The sequence below is a fragment of the Sapajus apella genome, unplaced genomic scaffold (genome assembly GCF_009761245.1).
Source record: "Sapajus apella isolate SASKATOON/1434 unplaced genomic scaffold, GSC_monkey_1.0 scaffold4, whole genome shotgun sequence".
In the NCBI taxonomy this organism is placed as follows: Eukaryota; Metazoa; Chordata; class Mammalia; order Primates; family Cebidae; genus Sapajus; species Sapajus apella.
The window spans coordinates 24,057,909-24,077,415 of record NW_022436944.1 but is presented as its reverse complement, the minus strand read 5'-3'; the positions used below and the strand labels follow the sequence as shown (position 1 = coordinate 24,077,415).

The 19,507-nt window shown below is 37.3% G+C and overlaps 1 protein-coding gene across 6 annotated transcripts in view; it reads left to right on the top strand.

Moving 5' to 3' along the window:
* The first annotated feature begins 3,386 nt into the window (after nt 1–3,386).
* Nucleotides 3,387–19,507, top strand: part of U2SURP (U2 snRNP associated SURP domain containing) — a 53,646-nt gene continuing 37,525 nt past the window's right edge. For 2 of the 6 annotated variants that reach the window (XM_032258604.1, XM_032258593.1), the window contains exons 1-6: nt 4,049–4,193; nt 12,161–12,205; nt 13,542–13,673; nt 15,619–15,717; nt 17,620–17,734; nt 18,193–18,326. In XM_032258604.1, the coding sequence (XP_032114495.1) occupies nt 4,149–4,193; nt 12,161–12,205; nt 13,542–13,673; nt 15,619–15,717; nt 17,620–17,734; nt 18,193–18,326 (570 nt within the window). In that variant the 5' untranslated portion in view covers nt 4,049–4,148. Of the gene's footprint in view, nt 4,194–12,160; nt 12,206–13,541; nt 13,689–15,618; nt 15,718–17,619; nt 17,735–18,192; nt 18,327–19,507 lie in introns of all 6 variants that reach the window. The other 4 variants (XM_032258583.1, XM_032258575.1, XM_032258619.1 and 1 more) reach the window with 3 other exon arrangements.

Genomic DNA, 19,507 nt, shown 5'->3' with positions numbered 1-19,507 from the left:
GGGGAAGTCTAAAAAGTATTGTGAGTCCTAGGCACTGAGTCTCCCGTACCTTACTAATAAGAAGTCAGTTCTGCTTAGTGCCTGGGGGAACTGGTTGGTAATGTTTTGATCATCACCCCAGGAGTACATCAGAATTAGAATTACACTGTACATCAGAAGTAGAAAACTGAAATGCCTACAAGCAGGCTAGGTATGGGGAATTTGACCACCATATGTGATGAAGGGGCGGCTAAATTGGTGTGCACAGCCCTTTTCCCAATAGGTCGCTGTAGGCCACCTCACCTGGATTGTCACCCAGTGTTGCCAGACTTCCCCATTTTTATTTTATTTTATTTTATGAAGGAGTTTTGCTTTTGTTGCCTGGGCTGGAGTGCAATGGCACAATCTTGGCTCACGGCAACCTCTGCCTCCTGGGTTCAAGCAATTCTTCAGCCTCAGCCTCCCTAGTAGCTGAGATTACAGGCATGTGCCACCATGCCCAGCTAATTTTCTATTCCCCATTTTTTAAGAAAGGCTAGAAACCCTGAGTTTTATGTAAAATCTCTCTGTTTTAAAATGCTAGCTCAAATTTCAAAGAAAAAAATCTCCCTGAATGAACCAAACAAAACATCTCAGTATTGTATATGGCACAATTTTGTAATTTCTCTTGAACATATCTGCTACAGGGAGAAGCCTTAAAAGCAAATGGCAGGTGTGGGCACCAGAAAATCAACACATCAGGAAGAGAAAAATGGCATGGTTTTAGTGTAACTGTAAAAAGGTAATACTAGTTGCAGTAAATTGTATGATTCTTGCTATTTATGTGTAGTCCCTTAGCACTTACAATTGTTAATCTAATTATTCAGATTCCATAAAATTCCATTAGGATTATTTTTGTGCTATTTCAACTTCCTGAATTTGTAATTTGAGCAATAGGGCCAGAATTTCATGACTTAATAGGGCCAGGATTTCATGTATCGAGAACTCTTGCTCATAATTGTGATTTTGAATTTTTTTTTTCCTGAGATAGGGTCTTACTCTGTTGCCCAGACTGGAGTGCAATGGCAAGATTCCTAGTGCTCAGGTGGTCCTCCCACCTCAGCCTCCTATCTGGGACTACAGATGTGTGCCACCACATTTGACTGATTTTTAAATATTTTTTTGTAGAGATGAGGTTTTGCCATGTTGCTCAGGCTGGTCTTGAACTCATGGGCTCAAGCCATCTGCCTGCCTTGATCTGCCCACTTTGGCCTAAAGTGCTAGGATTAGAGGCCTGAGCCACCGTGCCCGGCCATGATTTTGAATTTTTAAAAGTGTACTTAACCTTTAATAAAGGCCTATGTATTATTTCTAGTCAGATCACCTTTGTCTGACTTGCTTTGGGGCTAACAGTATAAAAAAAGGAGAGGCTGGGTGTGGTGGCTCACGCCTGTAATCCCAGCACTTTGGGAAGCTGAGATAGGCGGATCACCTGAGGTTGGGAGTTCAAAACCAGCCTGACCAACATGGAGAAATTTCTCTCGACTAAAAATATAAAAATCAGCTGGGTAGTGGCGCATGCTTGTAATTCCAGCTACTTGGGAGGCTGAGGCAGGAGAATCACTTGAACCTGGGAGGTGGAAATTGCAGTGAGCTGAGACTGTGCCATTGCACTCCAGCCCTGGGGAACAAGAGCAAAACTCCATCTCAAATAAATAAATAAATAAATAAGAGAGGAAAGAAGTCTGCATTCCTTTGTTTTTAACTCTTTAGGAATATTTAGTAAAAATTCTTAGGACTTTGGGGATTTGACTGAAAAGCTGCATATATTCACTTTTTAGTGACAAAATCAGCCTGTGGCATTGTGAGAACACCACAAGGCATACCCAGTCACACTTCTTTTCATCTCAGCTGATGATTTCACTTTCTAATCCTATACTGTAAACAGTTAAGATCTAGTGTGCTGCGTTCTTCAGAGTGGGAAGTATAGGTTCCTTGTAAACAGAAGCAGGGTCTCTGATTTAGGATTGGTGGAGAGGGAAGACTGTAAGCCTTCCTGGAGGAAGTGAAAGAAGTCTAAGAGAATTTGGTTAGACTTCAATGACAGGTCAGGGCAAGGTTGAGGGAAGAGGCCCAGAACTGAAAAAATATGACAGATTTCAGCACTGGAAGTAAATTCAATTGGATTGGAGGGTGCAAGTCATTGTATTTTAATTTCATGTACAGCACTTGTCACTTTCCGATCATTTCTTGTTTACTGTCTGTTCTTCTACCCTCAGCCTCTCACACAGGAGGCCTGGCCTGCTGATTGCTTAGTGACTGGCACAGATGTCTGTTAATCTTTCCTGAGGGCCAGCCTTGTGTCAGATCCTGTTCTAAGTGCTTCTCTCGCTCCCCAGCCCCGCCATTTAACAAAATTCTACCTCTTTAGAGCTGCCTCAAATGCTTTCTTCTTTATGAAACCTCCCCTGTCTTTTTTCCTCACTCCTGCTCTCAGAATTAGTTACTTCTTTCAGCGTTCCCTCAGCTGTTGATCCTTCCTTGCAGCATCAATTTAATTATGCATAGTGTTTGCGGTTTCCTTGTCTCCTCCATTCCTCATTAAGTTTTAAATCATGTGAAGACAGTGCATTTTTATGTGTCTCTGTAAGCCCTACAACACGTTGGACAGGCTTTTATACACAAAACAGGGCTCAAATGTATTTTGAATAAATGAATTAGGGAGAGGTCCATGAACGCCCTCCACTCCCACCCTAATCCTCAGAGCAATACTTTAAAAATCTGACCATTTCTGGCTCAAGCCTGTAATCCCAGCACTTTGGGAGGCCGAGGCGGGTGGATCACGAGGTCAAGAGATCGAGACCATCCTGGTCAACATGGTGAAACCCCATCTCTACTAAAAATACAAAAAAATTAGCTGGGCATGGTGGCGCGTGCCTGTAATCCCAGCTACTCAGGAGGCTGAGGCAGGAGAATTGCCTGAACCCAGGAGGCGGAGGTTGCGGTGAGCCGAGATCGCGCCATTGCACTCCAGCCTGGGTAACAAGAGCGAAACTCCCGTTTAAAAAAAAAAAAAAAAAAAAAATCTGACCATTTCAACCTTATTGAAGGCCGATCTTCATTCTGAGAACATAATTCTAACTCCTAAGTACGATGATGACCTCAGGGCGCTGTGTGAACCTGCACCCACACCCCGTCCAACCACGTCCGTCCCTACACATCCTCTAAAAAAACTTCACTGCTTGTGGTGGCCTGCACGGCCTGCTGTACTGATTCATGCCACAAGGCTTTTGCGTCAGCTACTCTGTCTGGAATGTCCTTTCTATTTTCCTTGCCTGGCCCGATTCAGGGCAAGCTTTCCTTCTTTGAATCCAGGCCCTGATTAAGAACTTTTAAAAAAGTACTAAATCCAGAAAAGTTTATATGGTGCTCTTCCATTTACGTGATGAAAAATGAAAACAACACTAAAGCGTAAAATGTAATTTTTAAAATGTCTCACAACTTTACATGCATGCTACATTTAGAATAACGTCTGTATTTACAGCGTTCTCTGTCTCCATACGCCCCTAACTCTGCAGACGCCCTAAACAGTGTCTATCGGATCACCCTCAGCTTGGGTCAAACGCTCCTCTTCTCGGCTTTTCGGGCACAACTCTATCTCAACATTCACCATCTTAAAATGACCAGACTGCAGATTTGCCTCTCCCACCAGGGTGGGAGCTGCCGAAGTGGCGAGAACAGCGTTTCCGTCGATCGAGCGCCAGACCACCAGTCAGCTCCAGGCCTATCTTGAATGGAAGTAAAAGCTCCTCCCTAGACGGCCAGGGCAGTTCTTTAAAAAGCGGCTCCCTTCCCGCACAGGAAATACGACTGGTTCACTTCTATCAAGGGTTGGCGCTGGGATAAGAGTGAAATATCAGCTGGCCCTGAACAAGGAGATTCTTTCTCTGAATTCCCGGATCCAATAACGTGACCCAGCGCCGAGACTCCCAGGAAAACCAGCCGATTGAGCGCAGCTGAGGAGATTACTGACAGCGGAAGTCACGTGAGCGGCTTCCCCTGAACTCACTATATCGGCAGTCGACTATTCAGCCTTGCAGGCGCCTCTGGCGGGCTTCGCTGAGATCCGCTCTTTCGGTGCTCGACTCGCCCGTGCTGCTACCGCCGCCGAAGGAGGGGCAAAGCTCAAGATGGCGGACAAAACGCCAGGCGGCTCTCAGAAGGCCAGTTCAAAGGTAATTTCTGACAGGATTTCGTAAGTCAACGGATCTACCTCTGTCGTCTGGGGCCTACAGACGCTTCTGGTCTGCGAGAGGCGACTGGGATTGGGTTCTGTGTTCTGGTCGCGACGGTAGGCCCGGGCGCCGCCGCACTGTGGTGCGCAGGCTGAGAGGCCTGGTATCTCCCCTTAGTCCCAGCCTGGATTCAGCTCGAGACTGGCGTGCCCAGGCGGTGGTGGCGTGAGTACTTCGGCCCGCGCTTGGCATTGGAGCGAATTCAGATTGAGGTCCGAAGCCGTGAAAACGCTCCCCTGTATCTCAGCTTTCTGCGCTCCGAGGCCGCCAGACAGCGCCCGGGATAGAGGCGGGAATGGATTCCCGGTGCCTAAGTGCTGCTTTTTTCTGGGTTTTGGATCTCAGTCACTTCCGGCCTCCCTCAGTTTCCCTTCAAGGAATAAATAACCTCTAGGGTCGAGCTGTGAGGGGAAGAGCACTAGGGCAGAGACGCGGGGTGGGAAATGTCGAGGCGGGAGCACCTCTCCTTTGCAGGGCTGCATAGCCAAGGTTAATGTACGCTCTACACGTGGTCTTTACCTTAAGGGGAAGTAAAAAGCACTTGTTGGTAGAGGATTCGTGGACTCTTCATGTTGTGTGTTCCACTGAAGAGAGAAGCCCGGTAGACTTGTAAGCTACGTACGATTAGTAAATTGCATTTGTGTTTACAGGGAACCTTGTGCGCGTATTGTGAAACCAGTGACCTGTGGTAGTTTAGCATTAGTAAGGTTGGGTTCTTAGTTGCCATGTTGGGCAGGACATTTAATCGTTTTTTGCTTTGGATTTCTCGTCTTGAACTTATTAAAAGTAGTGGGTACTGCCACGAGGTAGTTGAACTTCCCGATGCTGATGCAAGACGGTGTATAACACTTAAAGGTTTTAAGGACTGTTATATCTTAAAGAGTGTGTGTGATTATAAATCGGTTATTAGAAAGTTACGTTTACGGTAGGAGAGACCCTTGCGTTTACAGTTCTGAGAAACATAACTCGTTTTCTGTTTTCTACTTGCTTTCTCAGTTTCTAATAATCAGGCTGTTTATGCCAATTAGTGAATGATGTACACCAAAATAATTAGTTCATAATTAGTAATGGTCTTACTAGATATACTTTAGTTAGATAAAAACTTGGTAAGGGGCCAGTTTTGGCTGCTTTACAAGGTACTGTTTACTCTGTGTCTGTTATTTCCCTCCCCACTACGTTTCCTCTTCTCCCTTTCTTTTGGGGAGAAGGGAATAGTGAGGTAACTCGCTCTACCAACTCTTCTTAATAGACTCATGACAAGAACAGACCCACTTACTGTTAGGGAGCTATTATTAAAGCCAGCTACATTCATAACAAGTCATGTATAAGCCTCACAATTTTTGTTTCTTCTCAAAGTAATATTTTAAGTATCCCCTACTTGAGGTCTTGGATACATTGAAAACGTTTCAATGTCTGAAAACGTTTCAGGCTTCCTTCTAAAATAGTACTTCTCGTGATTGTGAATGTATGGCTGTTCTCTATAAATAAATTCTTGGGTTATCTAGTAATCTTTTCTGTTTATACTGCCTTAGATTATAATTTGTTGATGCTATTAACAGATTTCTTACTGATATCTGTAAAAGGAATTAGGATATCTTAACTAATAGGAGGCTGCATAATGTAGTGGGAAGATCATGAATTTTGTTAACAAAAAAGATTTGGGTTCAAATCCTGACTTGGTAATTAATTATATTTGCGATAATATTAAGGCAGATGCTTAAACTGTGGAGCCTCAATTTCGTCATTTTTAATATGGATATAATTTTTTTTACAAGGTTGATATAAGGATTAAATGAACTAATGTCTATAAATAGATAATAGATCTTAGTTTCTTTCCCCTCTCCTTTTTTGTTCTTAGAAGAAATAAAAAGCTCTTTGCTTTCAAAATGTCAGGATAAATCTTAATCCTGTGATTTGGGATCTGTCATAATGACTGCTCAGATAGCTGCTTTTTACTTCTAATACAGAGTTTATTAGAGAAAGTGTAAGGACATTTTGGCTAATACTACAGTATTTGAAATTTCTAGGCTTTGATCTCTGGTTTGATTTCCCTTCCTCTGGAGAGAACAAATGAGTGGCTTGTATTTTACAGTACAGATGGAGTGAACAGATACTTCTGTTTCATGATTCGTCGTTTTCTTTGGTAGTTAAATTACCATTAGTATGGATAGGGATGCTTATTTCTAGACATTGGGAAAATGTTAATTTTGAAATGTACAATATGGCAAAATTATTAACATTTCTTAATTATAAAAAGATTAAATTAGATAATGTCTACAACTCTCCTAGTTTTTGTTTTCTGTTGTTTGTTGTTTTTGTTTTTTGAAACGGAATCTTACCCTATTGCCCAGGCTGGAGTGCAGTGGCGCTGCAACCTCTGTCTCCTGGATTCAAGTGATTCTTCTGCCTCAGCCTCCCTAGTAGCTGGGACTACAGGTGCCTGGCTAATTTTTGTATTTTTAGAGAGACGGAGTTTCACAATGTTGGCCAGGCGGGTCTCGAACTCCTGACTCGTGATCCACCCGCCTTGGCCTCCCAAAGTGCTGGGATTGATTACAGGCTTGAGCCACTGCACCTGGCCTCTATTTTTAAAATGATATTTTATGTATGTATATTTGAATGACTGACTTTATTCATAATTTTCTGAAGAGACCCTTATGCCCTTTAATTTCCTGTGTGATTTTGCTGTACATTGCATTTTAGAGCCCAGCAGATGTAGACATTCAATAAATGTTTTAGAAATGAGCTAAAATTTTCCTATGCATTTGTTTATCACTATTCTAAAATATTGCTTAGTTGGGGAGGAGTGTTGATGTTATGCTGTAGCTTTGATTTTGAGAGGAGAGAGAGTGAGCCTTTGTTTGCTTGTAAAATTGTTAAACATATTTCCTTAGAATTTAATTTATAAAAAATTATTTTTGACCATCAGTTGTATGCTTGCTCAGCAAAATTAGGTTATGAAGAAAATTTCATATTTTCTTATGCAATCTTCTGTGCTGGTAATACTTCTAATATAATGGAATTGTGTGCCCTACTGTTTCTCTCTGTGACTATGGCTTTTTTTTTTTTTTTTCTTTTTTGCCATATCGCCAAAAATTGAGTTAGAGAGGTGAATGGATAAAACAGAAAATACCACTGGCTTCCTCGGACATCCAGTGCTAAATTGCTTTGGGAACTGTTTTGATTGACTGCCTTTGCTGATTAGCAAAAAGTATCAATTCTAAGAAATAAGTAAAATGAGGATCTATTCAAGGCTTGTGAACCTTAGGTATTTATTACTGCCAATTTTCATCTTTTGTGGTACCTGAAAGTTTATGAAAAGGTCCACACAAAATAACAAACCTTGAAAATTAGGCTTTTCAGTATTTGCCAGTTTTAGTTTAAACCAAATCTTTACTATGGTATGGTTGTAACCTTATCTTAAAATGTAAGGTAGGTTTTTTTGGTAGAAGGTTTTGTTTTGGTCTGGAAGGTAGAACTGAACTGATCTTCCATTTTCTCGATTGATACTTTTTCGAAACTTGAGCCTGCAGTACTGATGCTGGAATATGCCTGTTGATATGGTTTTAAAAATAATTTATATTTTTCTGGGTTGAATTGATTGTTTTCTGAAAGTCTAGGTTTTGGTTTTTTTTTTTTTTTTGAGATGGTGTTTTCTGAAAGTCCAGTTTTTGTTTTTGAGATGGAGTCTCGCTCTGTCACCAGGCTGGAGTGCCCTGGTGCAATCTTAACTCACTGCAATCTCCATCACCCAGGTTCAAGCTATTCTCCTGCCTCAGCCTCCTAAGTAGCTGGGACTACAGGTGTGTGCTGCCATGCCTGGCTAATTTTTTGTATTTGTAGGAGAGAAGGGGTTTCACCTTGTTAGCCAGAATGGTCTCGATCTCCTGACCTGGTGATCTGCCCACCTTGGCTTCCCAGAGTGCTGGGATTACAGGTGTGAGTCACCACGCCCAGCCCTGAAAGTCCAGTTTTTATTTTCACTTTTTGGTTTTTATTTCCGAAGCTTTGTTTTCCTTAGGAAGTAAACCTAAGAAAGATACCCATTTGCCTTACTGGATATCATTGAAAGAAAAGCTCATTTAATATGCAAGTTGAAGACATCTACCCCTCTACCCCCCCACCATTTTTTTACAAGGAGCATCATTTTTGGAATAAAAAGAAAAACTTGCTACAAGATATTAAATCAAAAACAGTAATATTACAGTCTATTTGCCTCTTATTCTAGTATAGGTAGTTTTAACATTTTATTGTACATCTGCCGTGTGCTGGATATTTTGTTGAAATAACATTTTTGAAAGCAAGATATGTTTGTCAGTAGCACTTGAGGCTAATCATAGTGTTAGACATCTATTCCCTGATTTTAAATTTTTTCACAAGGCCCTTTCTCAGTTTAGATAAACTATAGGTTGTTCAAAGTGTACTTAACAACTTTTCATGTAGTATTTGTAGTGTTTTGAATAATTTAAAAAATCATCTTCGGTTTGTTATTTAACTTTATTTACATAGTGCTTATATTAATGATTTTGTAAAGTTTTATTTATTTATTTTTTTTTGGAAGATGGATACCTTGATTTGACTTGGATAGTGGTATTAAGCTAGGTAGCTGTTGTTAATGGATAGTGTAGTATGTTGACAGTGTGGAGTGTAATTTTGTTTGGTGGTAGACACTTGTTCTGACAAGTCAAGTATATTGAGACTGTGTCACTTGCCAGATCTTTTTGCTTGATGTTGAATTAGAAAATGTTAAATCAGAATGTACTCATTTTTGAGGAGCATGCTGTCTAGTTGAGGGACAATACAGTATGCTTCCTGTGGGAGAGATTGCTAAACTTGTGGAGATGAAAGTTGCTGCTCTTAGACGGCGAGAGAAGAAACCTGTGGGAGATTAGGAGACAGATACGGGAATGGAGAGCTTACTATGTGGAAATGGTGGTGTTGGAGGAATGTTGCAGTGGATAGCTTGCTAATTTGGAAACTTAGATATGGGGCTTTCACTTGAAGTAAAGTTGGAGCAGGCAGAAGAAAATTAGTTTTGTTCTCAGCCAGCAAGCTATAGGGCCACAGGTAGTGTAGTTCTCTTCACTTGCATCCCCTTAGCAGCCATCACAATGATCTTTCTTCCTTTTGGATTTTCTTGCTGTCCCTCCCCACATTTGTACTGTCTGCTTTCTCTGCCCTAAAATAAATTTCTCTTGGGTATGCTACTTTATTGCTTCAAACTTCCCTTTGTCTGCCTTTTCATTTCTTGCTTTTGTGTCTTTTTTCTTTTCCTCCTTTGCTCTCCTCTCTTCTCCTTTTTCCTTTTTCCTTTCCTTTCTCCCTAGAGATAGGAATTCTTGCTATGTTGCCCAGGCTGGTCTTGAATTCCTGGCCTCAAGCAGTCATCCCATCTCAGCCTCCCGAATAGCTGAGATTACAGATGTGAGCTACTACATCCAGCTGCTTTTGGGTCCTTTCATTTGGATAAGGAGTTGTGCCATAGACTTCAGGAGATCTTTAAGCATCGTTGGTTTGTGTTCTTCAGTTAAAAAGCCAAACTCAAGACAAATGTATAGTTCAGTTCCAGGTTAAGGAGAGGGAGAGGCTCAGCTTCTGAAATAGTGCGGTATTTACTGTTTACCTTGACTGTTAGCTTTAGAAAGTGATTATTCTTTTAAAAAGTGTGTTTACTACTGTTTGAACTGTTTTTAAGCCTTAAAATGTTCTGTGCTGAATGCTATGTAGCTATAGGTGTGTATCAGTGGAAAATGGTTTGCAGTAAACGTGGTTAGTGACATCTTAGGCTAATTGAAATCAGCTGGTGCATTGTCCTTCACCGTGCTGTTATTACTCCATTTGCAAATTTATCAAATTGTGTTATTTTGAAAGCTGATGTATTTCCCTTTGGAATTTTGAGCTATTGAATGAAATTGTATTAAGTATGTGAAGAAATTTGAGTATCATTGACATTATCTTAACATTGAATTTTCCCACCCAGTAATAATGAGTCTTGAAAAGGTGACTTGAGTAGCTGAATTTTTCCTAAAGTTTTTGTTTTCTTCACAAGGGTTATGTACATTTCTTAAGTTGGTTTCTAGATGTTTTATATTTTTTGTTGCTTTTATGATTAGGATGTTTTTGTTACCTAGCAAGTTAATATTGGTATATTAGAAGGCAGTCGATTTTTTTTTTCAGTCCGTCAACCTCTTGACTGAACTTGTTTTTCTTTTGTAACAGTATTTATTCTTTTGGATTTTTAAATTTCTAGACCTTTGTAAATTGATGCATTTCAAGGTATGTTTCAGTGTGTTTCATAGTTAATAAATACTAAACATTTTCTTCTTTCATACCATCTTGACTTTTAAGAAAGATTAGCTGCAAGAAGAAAATGAGGGTGGATGAAAAAGGTGGGGACAGGAAAACCATGGACAGGAAGAATGAGTTAGGGCTGGGTGTGGTGACTCACACCTGTAATCCTAGCACTTTCAGAGGTTGAGGTGGGCAGATCAACCTGAGGTCAGGAGTTCGAGACCAGCCTGGCCATCTTGATGAAACCCTGTCTCTACTAAAAATACAAAAATTATCCTGGTGTGGTGGCACTTTCCTGTAATCCCAGCTACCCAGGAGGCTGAGGAAGGAGAATCATGGAACCAGGGAGGCGGAGGCTGCAGTGAGCTGAGATCTCGCCACGGTGACAGAGTGAGACTCTGTCTCAAAAAAAAAAAAAAAAAAAAAGTAAGAATGTGATGGGAGGTGTCCCAGTGTGTGGTTGTCCTGGGCTGATTTTTGCCTATGCTGTTGCTCAATACAGTGGAGTTCAGGGGAGTAAATTGATTCAGTGTAAAAATCTTACCAGCTGTTCTTAGCCTTTTGTTTGGACAGTGTAAATAAAACAATACTATATGGATCTATATTAATCTTCCTGATTTGCTCTGTTTTAAGTAACATATGAATCTTCAATTTTCTATTAAATTAATATTTTTTCTAATACTTTATATGATATCTGGAACTGGGAGTTGGGGTCAAGTGAGATATTTGTGATCTCAAAATTCTTGATTTCATTTGAACACTTAACACTTAAATATATAAATAAAAACAAGTAAAATCTCACTACCCTATACCCTCAAAAATAAAGCTCAGTGGCAGTTATATTTTGGCTCTCCAAGTAAAAATTACAGATAGCATATATTATTTAATTAATAGCCTTGTAGCTTGTTGTCTTTGTCTTTACATGCATAGTGAAAACAAATTATTGCATACCATGTGTAATCTGATATGTAGCTCAATTAATAAAAGTTGAAATTTTAACAGTTGACATTGCTGGAACGTATAATATGAACTCTTTCTCATGCCACCAGGCAGCCTGTGACATGCTGTAGAATCATCCCACTTACAACAAGTTGTAAATCGTGCCTTATTGGTGATTCAATAATGTTTTCTTGAACTTTCTGCAAAATTTGTACCCTTTAATAGCAAAGATTTATATGTGGATTTCTTCATGTGGCTTTGGGTGGCTAGAGAAAGGAAGAGAGTTCTTATGCTATGGCTCAAGAAGTTGCTGGTAGTGCTGTGGCAGTAAACAGTGCATCTATGATTAGGAAGAGCTTTTGCATAAAACTTCTGTCGTAAAAATGGTGGTTAGATTTCCAGTGTATACTATGAAGAGGTAGTTGTGCCTCATATATATCCCACTGGCGTTTATATCATATTTTTGGAAATATGAAGGCCGAATTTTAAAGAAATTACTTACACATTTACTTTGTATCACAATCTTTTCGTAAGTCAGAGACTGCCTTTGCTCAGTTTTATTAGCTGAGGAGAAATTGCTGGAAGTTAGGAGAGATTAAGTTTGTAAAACATGAGAGACATAGTTTCTTAGTATAAGATATTTTGAAAATACTGACTTTTGTTTTTAATGCTTGTAGACGAGATCATCAGATGTTCATTCATCTGGATCTTCAGATGCACATGTGAGTATAAAAGGCAATCTTTCTCTTTTTTCCTTAAAATTTAATTTATCCTCATATGTAACCCCACATCAATGATTTTACTTGACAATAAGTACAATTGTATTGTATGTGCTTTTTTTCTTTTACTGTTTTTTCTAGGCACCTTCCTTTTTTGTGTGTTCTGCTTGTGTAAGTTAGCCCTCTCAAGCCATGTTAGAAAGCTAGTATGTATATTTTCTTATTTTTATTGTGTAAAAATCTGTACACATGTAAGTATGTGTACTTATATATTGACTATGGGGTTGCATTATACACACGGTTTTCTCACTGCATAGAACATGGTGGAAATCCCTTGTAGGTAAACTGTTAAAACTCTAAGCTATTCTTTTTTAAGGCATCATAATGTTCTGTGGTGGGGAGGTGCAGTTGTTAAGATTTAACAAATAGGCATATATTTTTTGTTTAAAGCTTTTGGATAACATTTTGGATAGATAATACTGCAAAAGTATTTCTTTATATATGATATTACAGCATTGTTCAAAGTATAGTCCGAAGACCCCGGGAGTCACTGAGAATCTTATGAGAAGGGTCTGTGAATTAAAAACTAATTTTTGTAATAATACTAAGGCATTATTTATGCCTTTTTCACTGTTTTGGTGTTTGCAGGAATGCAAATGTAGCTGGAGGTGCAAAAGCATTTGGTGGGTAAACTTTTGGCACTTGAGCACAAATCAACGCAGTGACACCAGAATATACTTGTCATTATATTCTTCCCCACCAGGCAGAGTAATTTCACTTAAGAGGCTAGCATAATTAGAAATAATTTTTACTGCTTGAAGCTATAAAAATTACTATTGTTTTACTACATCAAGCAGTAAAAATTATTACTATTGTCTTGATCTTTTGTATAGTTTGTCTTAATATTCTGTGTGATAAAATAAGAAGTATGTATAACACTTAGCTTACCAAAATGTGATGTTTGAGTTGAGAAATGAAACTACCTGCCTTTTTCATGAAACACCATTTTTACTTGGGAATGACTGACAGGCAAACTATGGTTAATCAGACTTGGGTATTTTGGCAGACATTTTCTTGAAAATGAAGGTAATGAACCTGTTACTTCAAGGAAAACAACTATTACCAACATAAAATTCAAGCTTGTGAGTTAGAGTTACTGAAAACTTCCCCTGTTCTTAGGAATTTTTCTGATGAAATCAATGGTGATATTAAGGGATGTGATATTTTGATAATGTACAATGAAATTTGTCAATATCTGACATGGCTTATTTCTGGTTTTCAGTGCTATATATGTATGTATGTGTGGTTTGTTTTTTCTCTTATTTTACTTTTCCTGAAGATGGATGCATCTGGACCCTCAGATAGTGATATGCCAAGTCGGACACGACCTAAGAGCCCAAGAAAACATAATTATAGGAATGAAAGTGCCCGCGAAAGCCTTTGTGATTCTCCTCACCAGAATCTCTCAAGAGTGAGTATAGATAAGATAAGGTAAAGATAAGAAAGGATAGTTAATGATTTAATTTGTCCTTGATTTAATTTAGTAGTTGAATATCATGGTTTTGTATGTGTTTCATTTTATTCTATTTGAAAATAGCATTTTTTTTTTTTTTGTATTTGAAATTACAGTAAACTCAAGTTTATTTAGGGAAATCGTTTTAGTTCAAATGTGAGATGTATTTCATTTTAGAGTTTTAAATTTTATTCAAAAAACAAAGTGGTGTTTGGATTTAAAATGGTCAATTGTCAAATTTATCTTTCCCCCCTTAAACATGTACTGAACCAAGTGCCAGATACCAGTTACTGGAAATGCACAGGTCACTGAAACTATTCTTGTTCCCAGAAGGCTTATAGTCTCAGTTTGGGAAGCAAACAGGAGCAGGTGCTATTCACTCTGATAAGTGCAGTTCCCAGGGCAATACAGGAACACAGAGAAGGAGCTTCTTTACTTGTAGATCTGCAAAGTGCTCTCAGACTCTTTTAGACTTTTATTCTATGTCAAGTAATCTTTTCTTGTGGTTAAATTTGTGACATATGATAACACAGTCATCACCAGCCAGTGTTAACCACTGGTAAATTATTTTTCTTGTTTAGTATTTCTAGGCATAAATATATTTTTACTTGGCCTAGATTTATTTTACAAGAACCCGTTTTAAAATATCCTGTTTTTAGTTATAATATTTTTCATTTCTGTAAAATTTATAATGATTGCTTATATTGTTTATTTGAAAAAATACTCCATAGTTTACTTAGCCACTTCTCTCGGGTATCTGAATTTAGTTCTTAGGTTATAAATAAAATTTGAGCATGGTTAAGTTTTCCTTGTATTTCATTTAATTCATATATAATTTTGCACCTTGTTTAAACTTTTGAAGTTGAAACCAAAGACACTGAATGATGGCAAAACGATTTTCTGTTTTGAGAAAATTTATTTTGAATCCACTCGTGAAACTCAGTATTGACCTTTGGGTTATCAACTGCTTTATTTTTCTCAAAAGGATTTTAATATAACTTAAAAATAATAACAGTGTTACTCTTCCATTCTGCATCTCCCAAAGGCAAGCCTATTTAATGACCAGGGAATTAATAAAGTCTTAATTTTGTAATTGGTTAACTTCTCATTTTAGTAGGAGAGAGAGAAACCTTCAGATTTCAGTATTTTAGGTTTTATTTAATAAACATTTCCTACCTTTTAAGTTTATAAATCAAATGAGTAACTGATTGAACGAAAAGGTCTACAGACAATGTATTCAGGCTGTATTTCAGAAGAAAGTTGCTTCTAAGTTACATGAATGAAGAGTTCACTAAAATGTTGTTTTATATTTAAAATTAGTTAATATAGTTTTACTTGAGCTGAAACTTAAAATATTGTAGGTGACACTTTAATCCCAGCAAAGAATGAAATTATGTTCATAAATGTCAGTATTATTGATGAAGAATGAGGTAATTTACCAAATTATAAAGAAGAAGTGATTTACAGTATGTGAAATGAGAGTTATAGATGGTAAATTCCTGCCACTGGACCATGGAAATGTATGCCTCCCTTTACCTACTTGAGGATCTGTATTCTATCATTGCAACTTTTCCCCAGAAACATCTGTGCTTTCCCTCCTCAAATGCCTTTATTCTTGTCCTAAGCATTAGTGTCTGTCTCTTCTATTTTTACCTTTTTATAAACATGACTTTTGCCTGTTTTTGACCTTGAGCTATCGAATGAAGACATTTCTTTGATGACTACTTAACATCAGAGTCAAGCAAGATAGGCACCTGATGTGTAGAGTATCCCCAGCTTTTCTTCACAATGAAATTTTTTTAAAATGCAGTCTATTCTGAAGACTGAGTTATCAGGTGATATGTATTAAAGTTTTAGATAGCATTAAGAATGTATATGTAAAGGTATGCTTTTTATTTCTTAGCCTCTTCTGGAAAACAAACTTAAAGCATTCAGTATTGGAAAAATGAGTACAGCTAAGCGAACTTTAAGTAAAAAGGAACAGGAAGAATTAAAGAAAAAGGTAATGTTGAAAATGTATTTTGAATTATCCTTGGAAATGAATGTGTCTAAGGGGTTAGTGTGTTAGAGGAATGGTTCCCAAAGATTCTTAACCTCTAGGATAGTCTCAGCTCCACCTCTGAGTCAAATCTGTAACACAAGGTATATTCCTAGGAATCCAGCTTCTTGTTCCCTCACCTGGTTTCTTTTTTCTTTGTTATAGTTTTGGCTATTTTCTAATCTATTCTTTTTGTATAAGTAAAGGGTGTGTGTGTGTGTGTGTGTGTGTGTACATACACATTGTATCCATTCCCCTTAGTTTAATGATTGCATGCTTTATACAATATACTTTTTTTCCAACTTGCTTTTTTAACTTAACATATCTCAGAAATAAGTATATTTCACAAGTATATAGAAATACTCCTTATTCTTCTATGGCTGTGTAGATATGTAGTCATTTATTCAACTAAAATTCTATTGAGGGCATTTATGTTTTGTTCTTTTGTCATTACAAATAATGCTGTTATGGATAATGTTATGCGTATGTTTGTTTTTTTTTTGCTAGTGTTATCTTTGGAATATATTCTTATAGGTGAGATTTGGGGATATATACTTATAAATGAGATTATTGGGTTGAATGGTAAATGCATAAATGTAGTTTTTCTATATTTGTCATTGTCAAAATGTTCTCTGTAGGGGCAGGAATATTTTGCATCCCTGTCAGTAATGTATGAATGAATATTTCCCCATAGCACTGCCAACAGTGGAGTTTCACCAATCTCTTACATGAAAAATGGTATCTTAGTGTAGTTTTAAATTTGCATTTCTCTCATTATGAGTAAAGTTTAACAGTTTTTCTTGTGTTTGTTTCTGTGAAGTGTCTGCTCGCATCTAAACCATTTTTTCTCTGTAAGTTATATTAACAGTTTGTTATACATGGTACAATTTTTTTTCTCACTTTGTTGTTTTTTATTTTGCTGCTGGTGTTCTTCTTCATGCAAAAACTATTGTAGTACAATCAGATTTATCAGTCTTTCCCTATGATTTCTGGTTTTTCAGTTAAGTTTTTTCCACTATAAGCTTATAAAAGAATTTCCTCATGTTTTCCTCTAGTACTGTATGGTTTCGTTTTTTAAGAATGTTAAATTATTTTGTAGTTTATTCTGGTATGTGGTGTGAAGAATAGATTCATTTTTGTCTTTTTTCAGATAATTATTCAGTTATCCCATTATCATTTATTGAAAAGTTTATTTCCCGTTCATTTGAGATGCTTCTTTTATTGAACACTAAATTTCCACATGCTATTCGATTTTATTCTGTATTTTCTGTTAATGTTCCATTGGCCCTTCTTCTGTTCATATATGTTTTGGGGACATTTAGAATAATTGAAAATATCAAGATTCTTCTGAGCTTTCTTTTCTTTAATGCCACTTGTCAGTAGATATTGCTGCTTCAACTTCTAATACTCATGTTTTTGGTGATTTGAAAAATATTTATATTCACTGAATTAAATCATCATGCCTTGGAAACTTGGTAAACATTACTAGCATAATATGTTCTCATATAGTCAGTTGTCATACAATTTGATGCTTGAGTTGTCTCTAGACACATTTCCTAATTAGTCTATACTTACGGGTTCTTTTCTGGTTCTACAAATTGCCAGTAGATCATACAAAGGCTACGCAGTGGGTCCTTTAAAAAAAACAAAAACAAAAGCAAAAACAAACAAATTGGCAGTAGAGGAGCAAAGCCTCTTTTAATTTCATTAATATTTAGTATCTGCTAAAGATTAGATGTTATTACATGTTAGGACTGCTTGACCTGGGAAGGGAGGGCTTTCATTCATATTATTCCTTGATGAATTTAACCCTATGTACATTAACGATTTTTGTATTGTGATATTAATATTTTCATGTGTATGTAGGAGGATGAAAAGGCAGCTGCTGAGATTTATGAGGAATTTCTTGCTGCTTTTGAAGGAAGCGATGGTAATAAGGTGAAAACATTTGTGCGAGGGGGTGTCGTTAATGCAGCTAAAGGTAAGTTTATAAAATATAACTGCTAATGAAGTATAACTGTTACAGTTTTTGCAAACCCCATTGAATAACTGCAGGTAGATAATTGTGCAAAGAAATATGGTTACTTTTGAATTTTACATTTTCTATCAGCACCCTCTAGTGGTTATATTAATTAGCAAGATAAATGGCCAAGTGTCGCTAATGAGATATTGAAGCCAGATAGCTTATAAACATGTTTAGTTTCTTTCAAGCTTTAAGACAGCAGAGCACTAGTCAGAATTTGTAATATGTGTCATCGTTATGTAACAAAATGATTAAATTAGTAGTATTGAGGTGATAATATTTGAATTTAATTTCATGTTTGTCAATAGTGATACCTCTTAATCCTAAAAGCATTTTACTAATTTTTACTTGTTTTCAAATAAAAAAGTAAAAAATGATGCGAAATTAATTTTGAGACTTAGTATTTTAAATTTCAGAAGAACATGAAACAGATGAAAAAAGAGGTAAAATCTATAAGCCGTCTTCAAGATTTGCAGATCAAAAAAATCCTCCAAATCAGTCTTCCAATGAAAGACCACCATCTCTTCTTGTGATAGAAACCAAAAAACCTGTAAGTCATATTCAAGTAATTGACCATTTATGTTCAGAGATGACACTGCCCATGATACTTCCACTATAAGCAAGACTTTGGCTTTTTGTTTTTCATTTTTTGTTGGGTTGGGGGTAAAATGTTAGGTTTTGGTGCTTTCTAACCCAGTAATTTACTTAGGTGAGACATAATGAATTAGGATACATAGATGATATTCTTTATGTTCTTTGAGCAGGGAACATTTGCTATTTATGCTCATAATATATTGCAAGTCAAAACTTGACTGTATTTTGGGTATAAATTTAAAGCTATGGGGTTGTCTTAAGCAATTCTGAACTGAGGTATTTAAATTATTAGTATGTGTAGTGTATGTTTCCCAGAACATTTTTGGAACCTTCTGGGAATTACTGTCAGAATTAATGACACTTAAAATATTTTCAGTGTTAGAAAAATATTTTTTCTTTGAGGGGTTAGTTTTTATGGGAGATGGTAGATAGATGTGGGTCTGTCATTTGGAGCCAAATGTGGTGAATAAATAGTGCATTGAATAGTAAGACTGGTTTTTCTTGTGTGGCTTAAAAAATAGCTCTAAAAGCAATGAAAAAACCAGCTTTATTGAGATATAATTCATATACACTACAATTCACCTTTTTTTTTTTTTTCGGAGATAGTCTCACTCTGTCACTCAGGCTGGAGTGCAGTGGTGTAATTATGACTCCTGTAGCCTCAACCTCCTAGGCTCAGGTGGTCCTCTCACCTCAGCCTCCTGAGGACCTGGGACTACAGGTGATGTAGTCCCATGCCCAGCTAAGTTTTTGGTATTTTTTGTGGAGATGGGGTTTCACCATTTTGCCCAGGCTGGTCTTGAACTCCTGGGTTCAAGCAATCTACCCACCTTTGCCTCCCAAAGTGCTGGGATTACAAGTGCCTGGCCAAAATTTACCCTTTTAAAGTATACAATTGACTAGGTGCAGTGACTCACGCCTGTAATCCTAGCACTTTGGGAAGCTGAGAGTGGAGGATGGCTTGAGCACAGGAATTTGAGACCAGCCTGGGAAACATAGCAAGACTCCATCTTTACAAAAAGTAAAAAGAAAAAATTATTTAAATAAATAACGTGCACTATTAAGTGGTTTTTAAGTATATTCAAAATTGTGCAACTATCAACACTCTAATTTCAGAAAATTTTTTTTTTTTTTTTT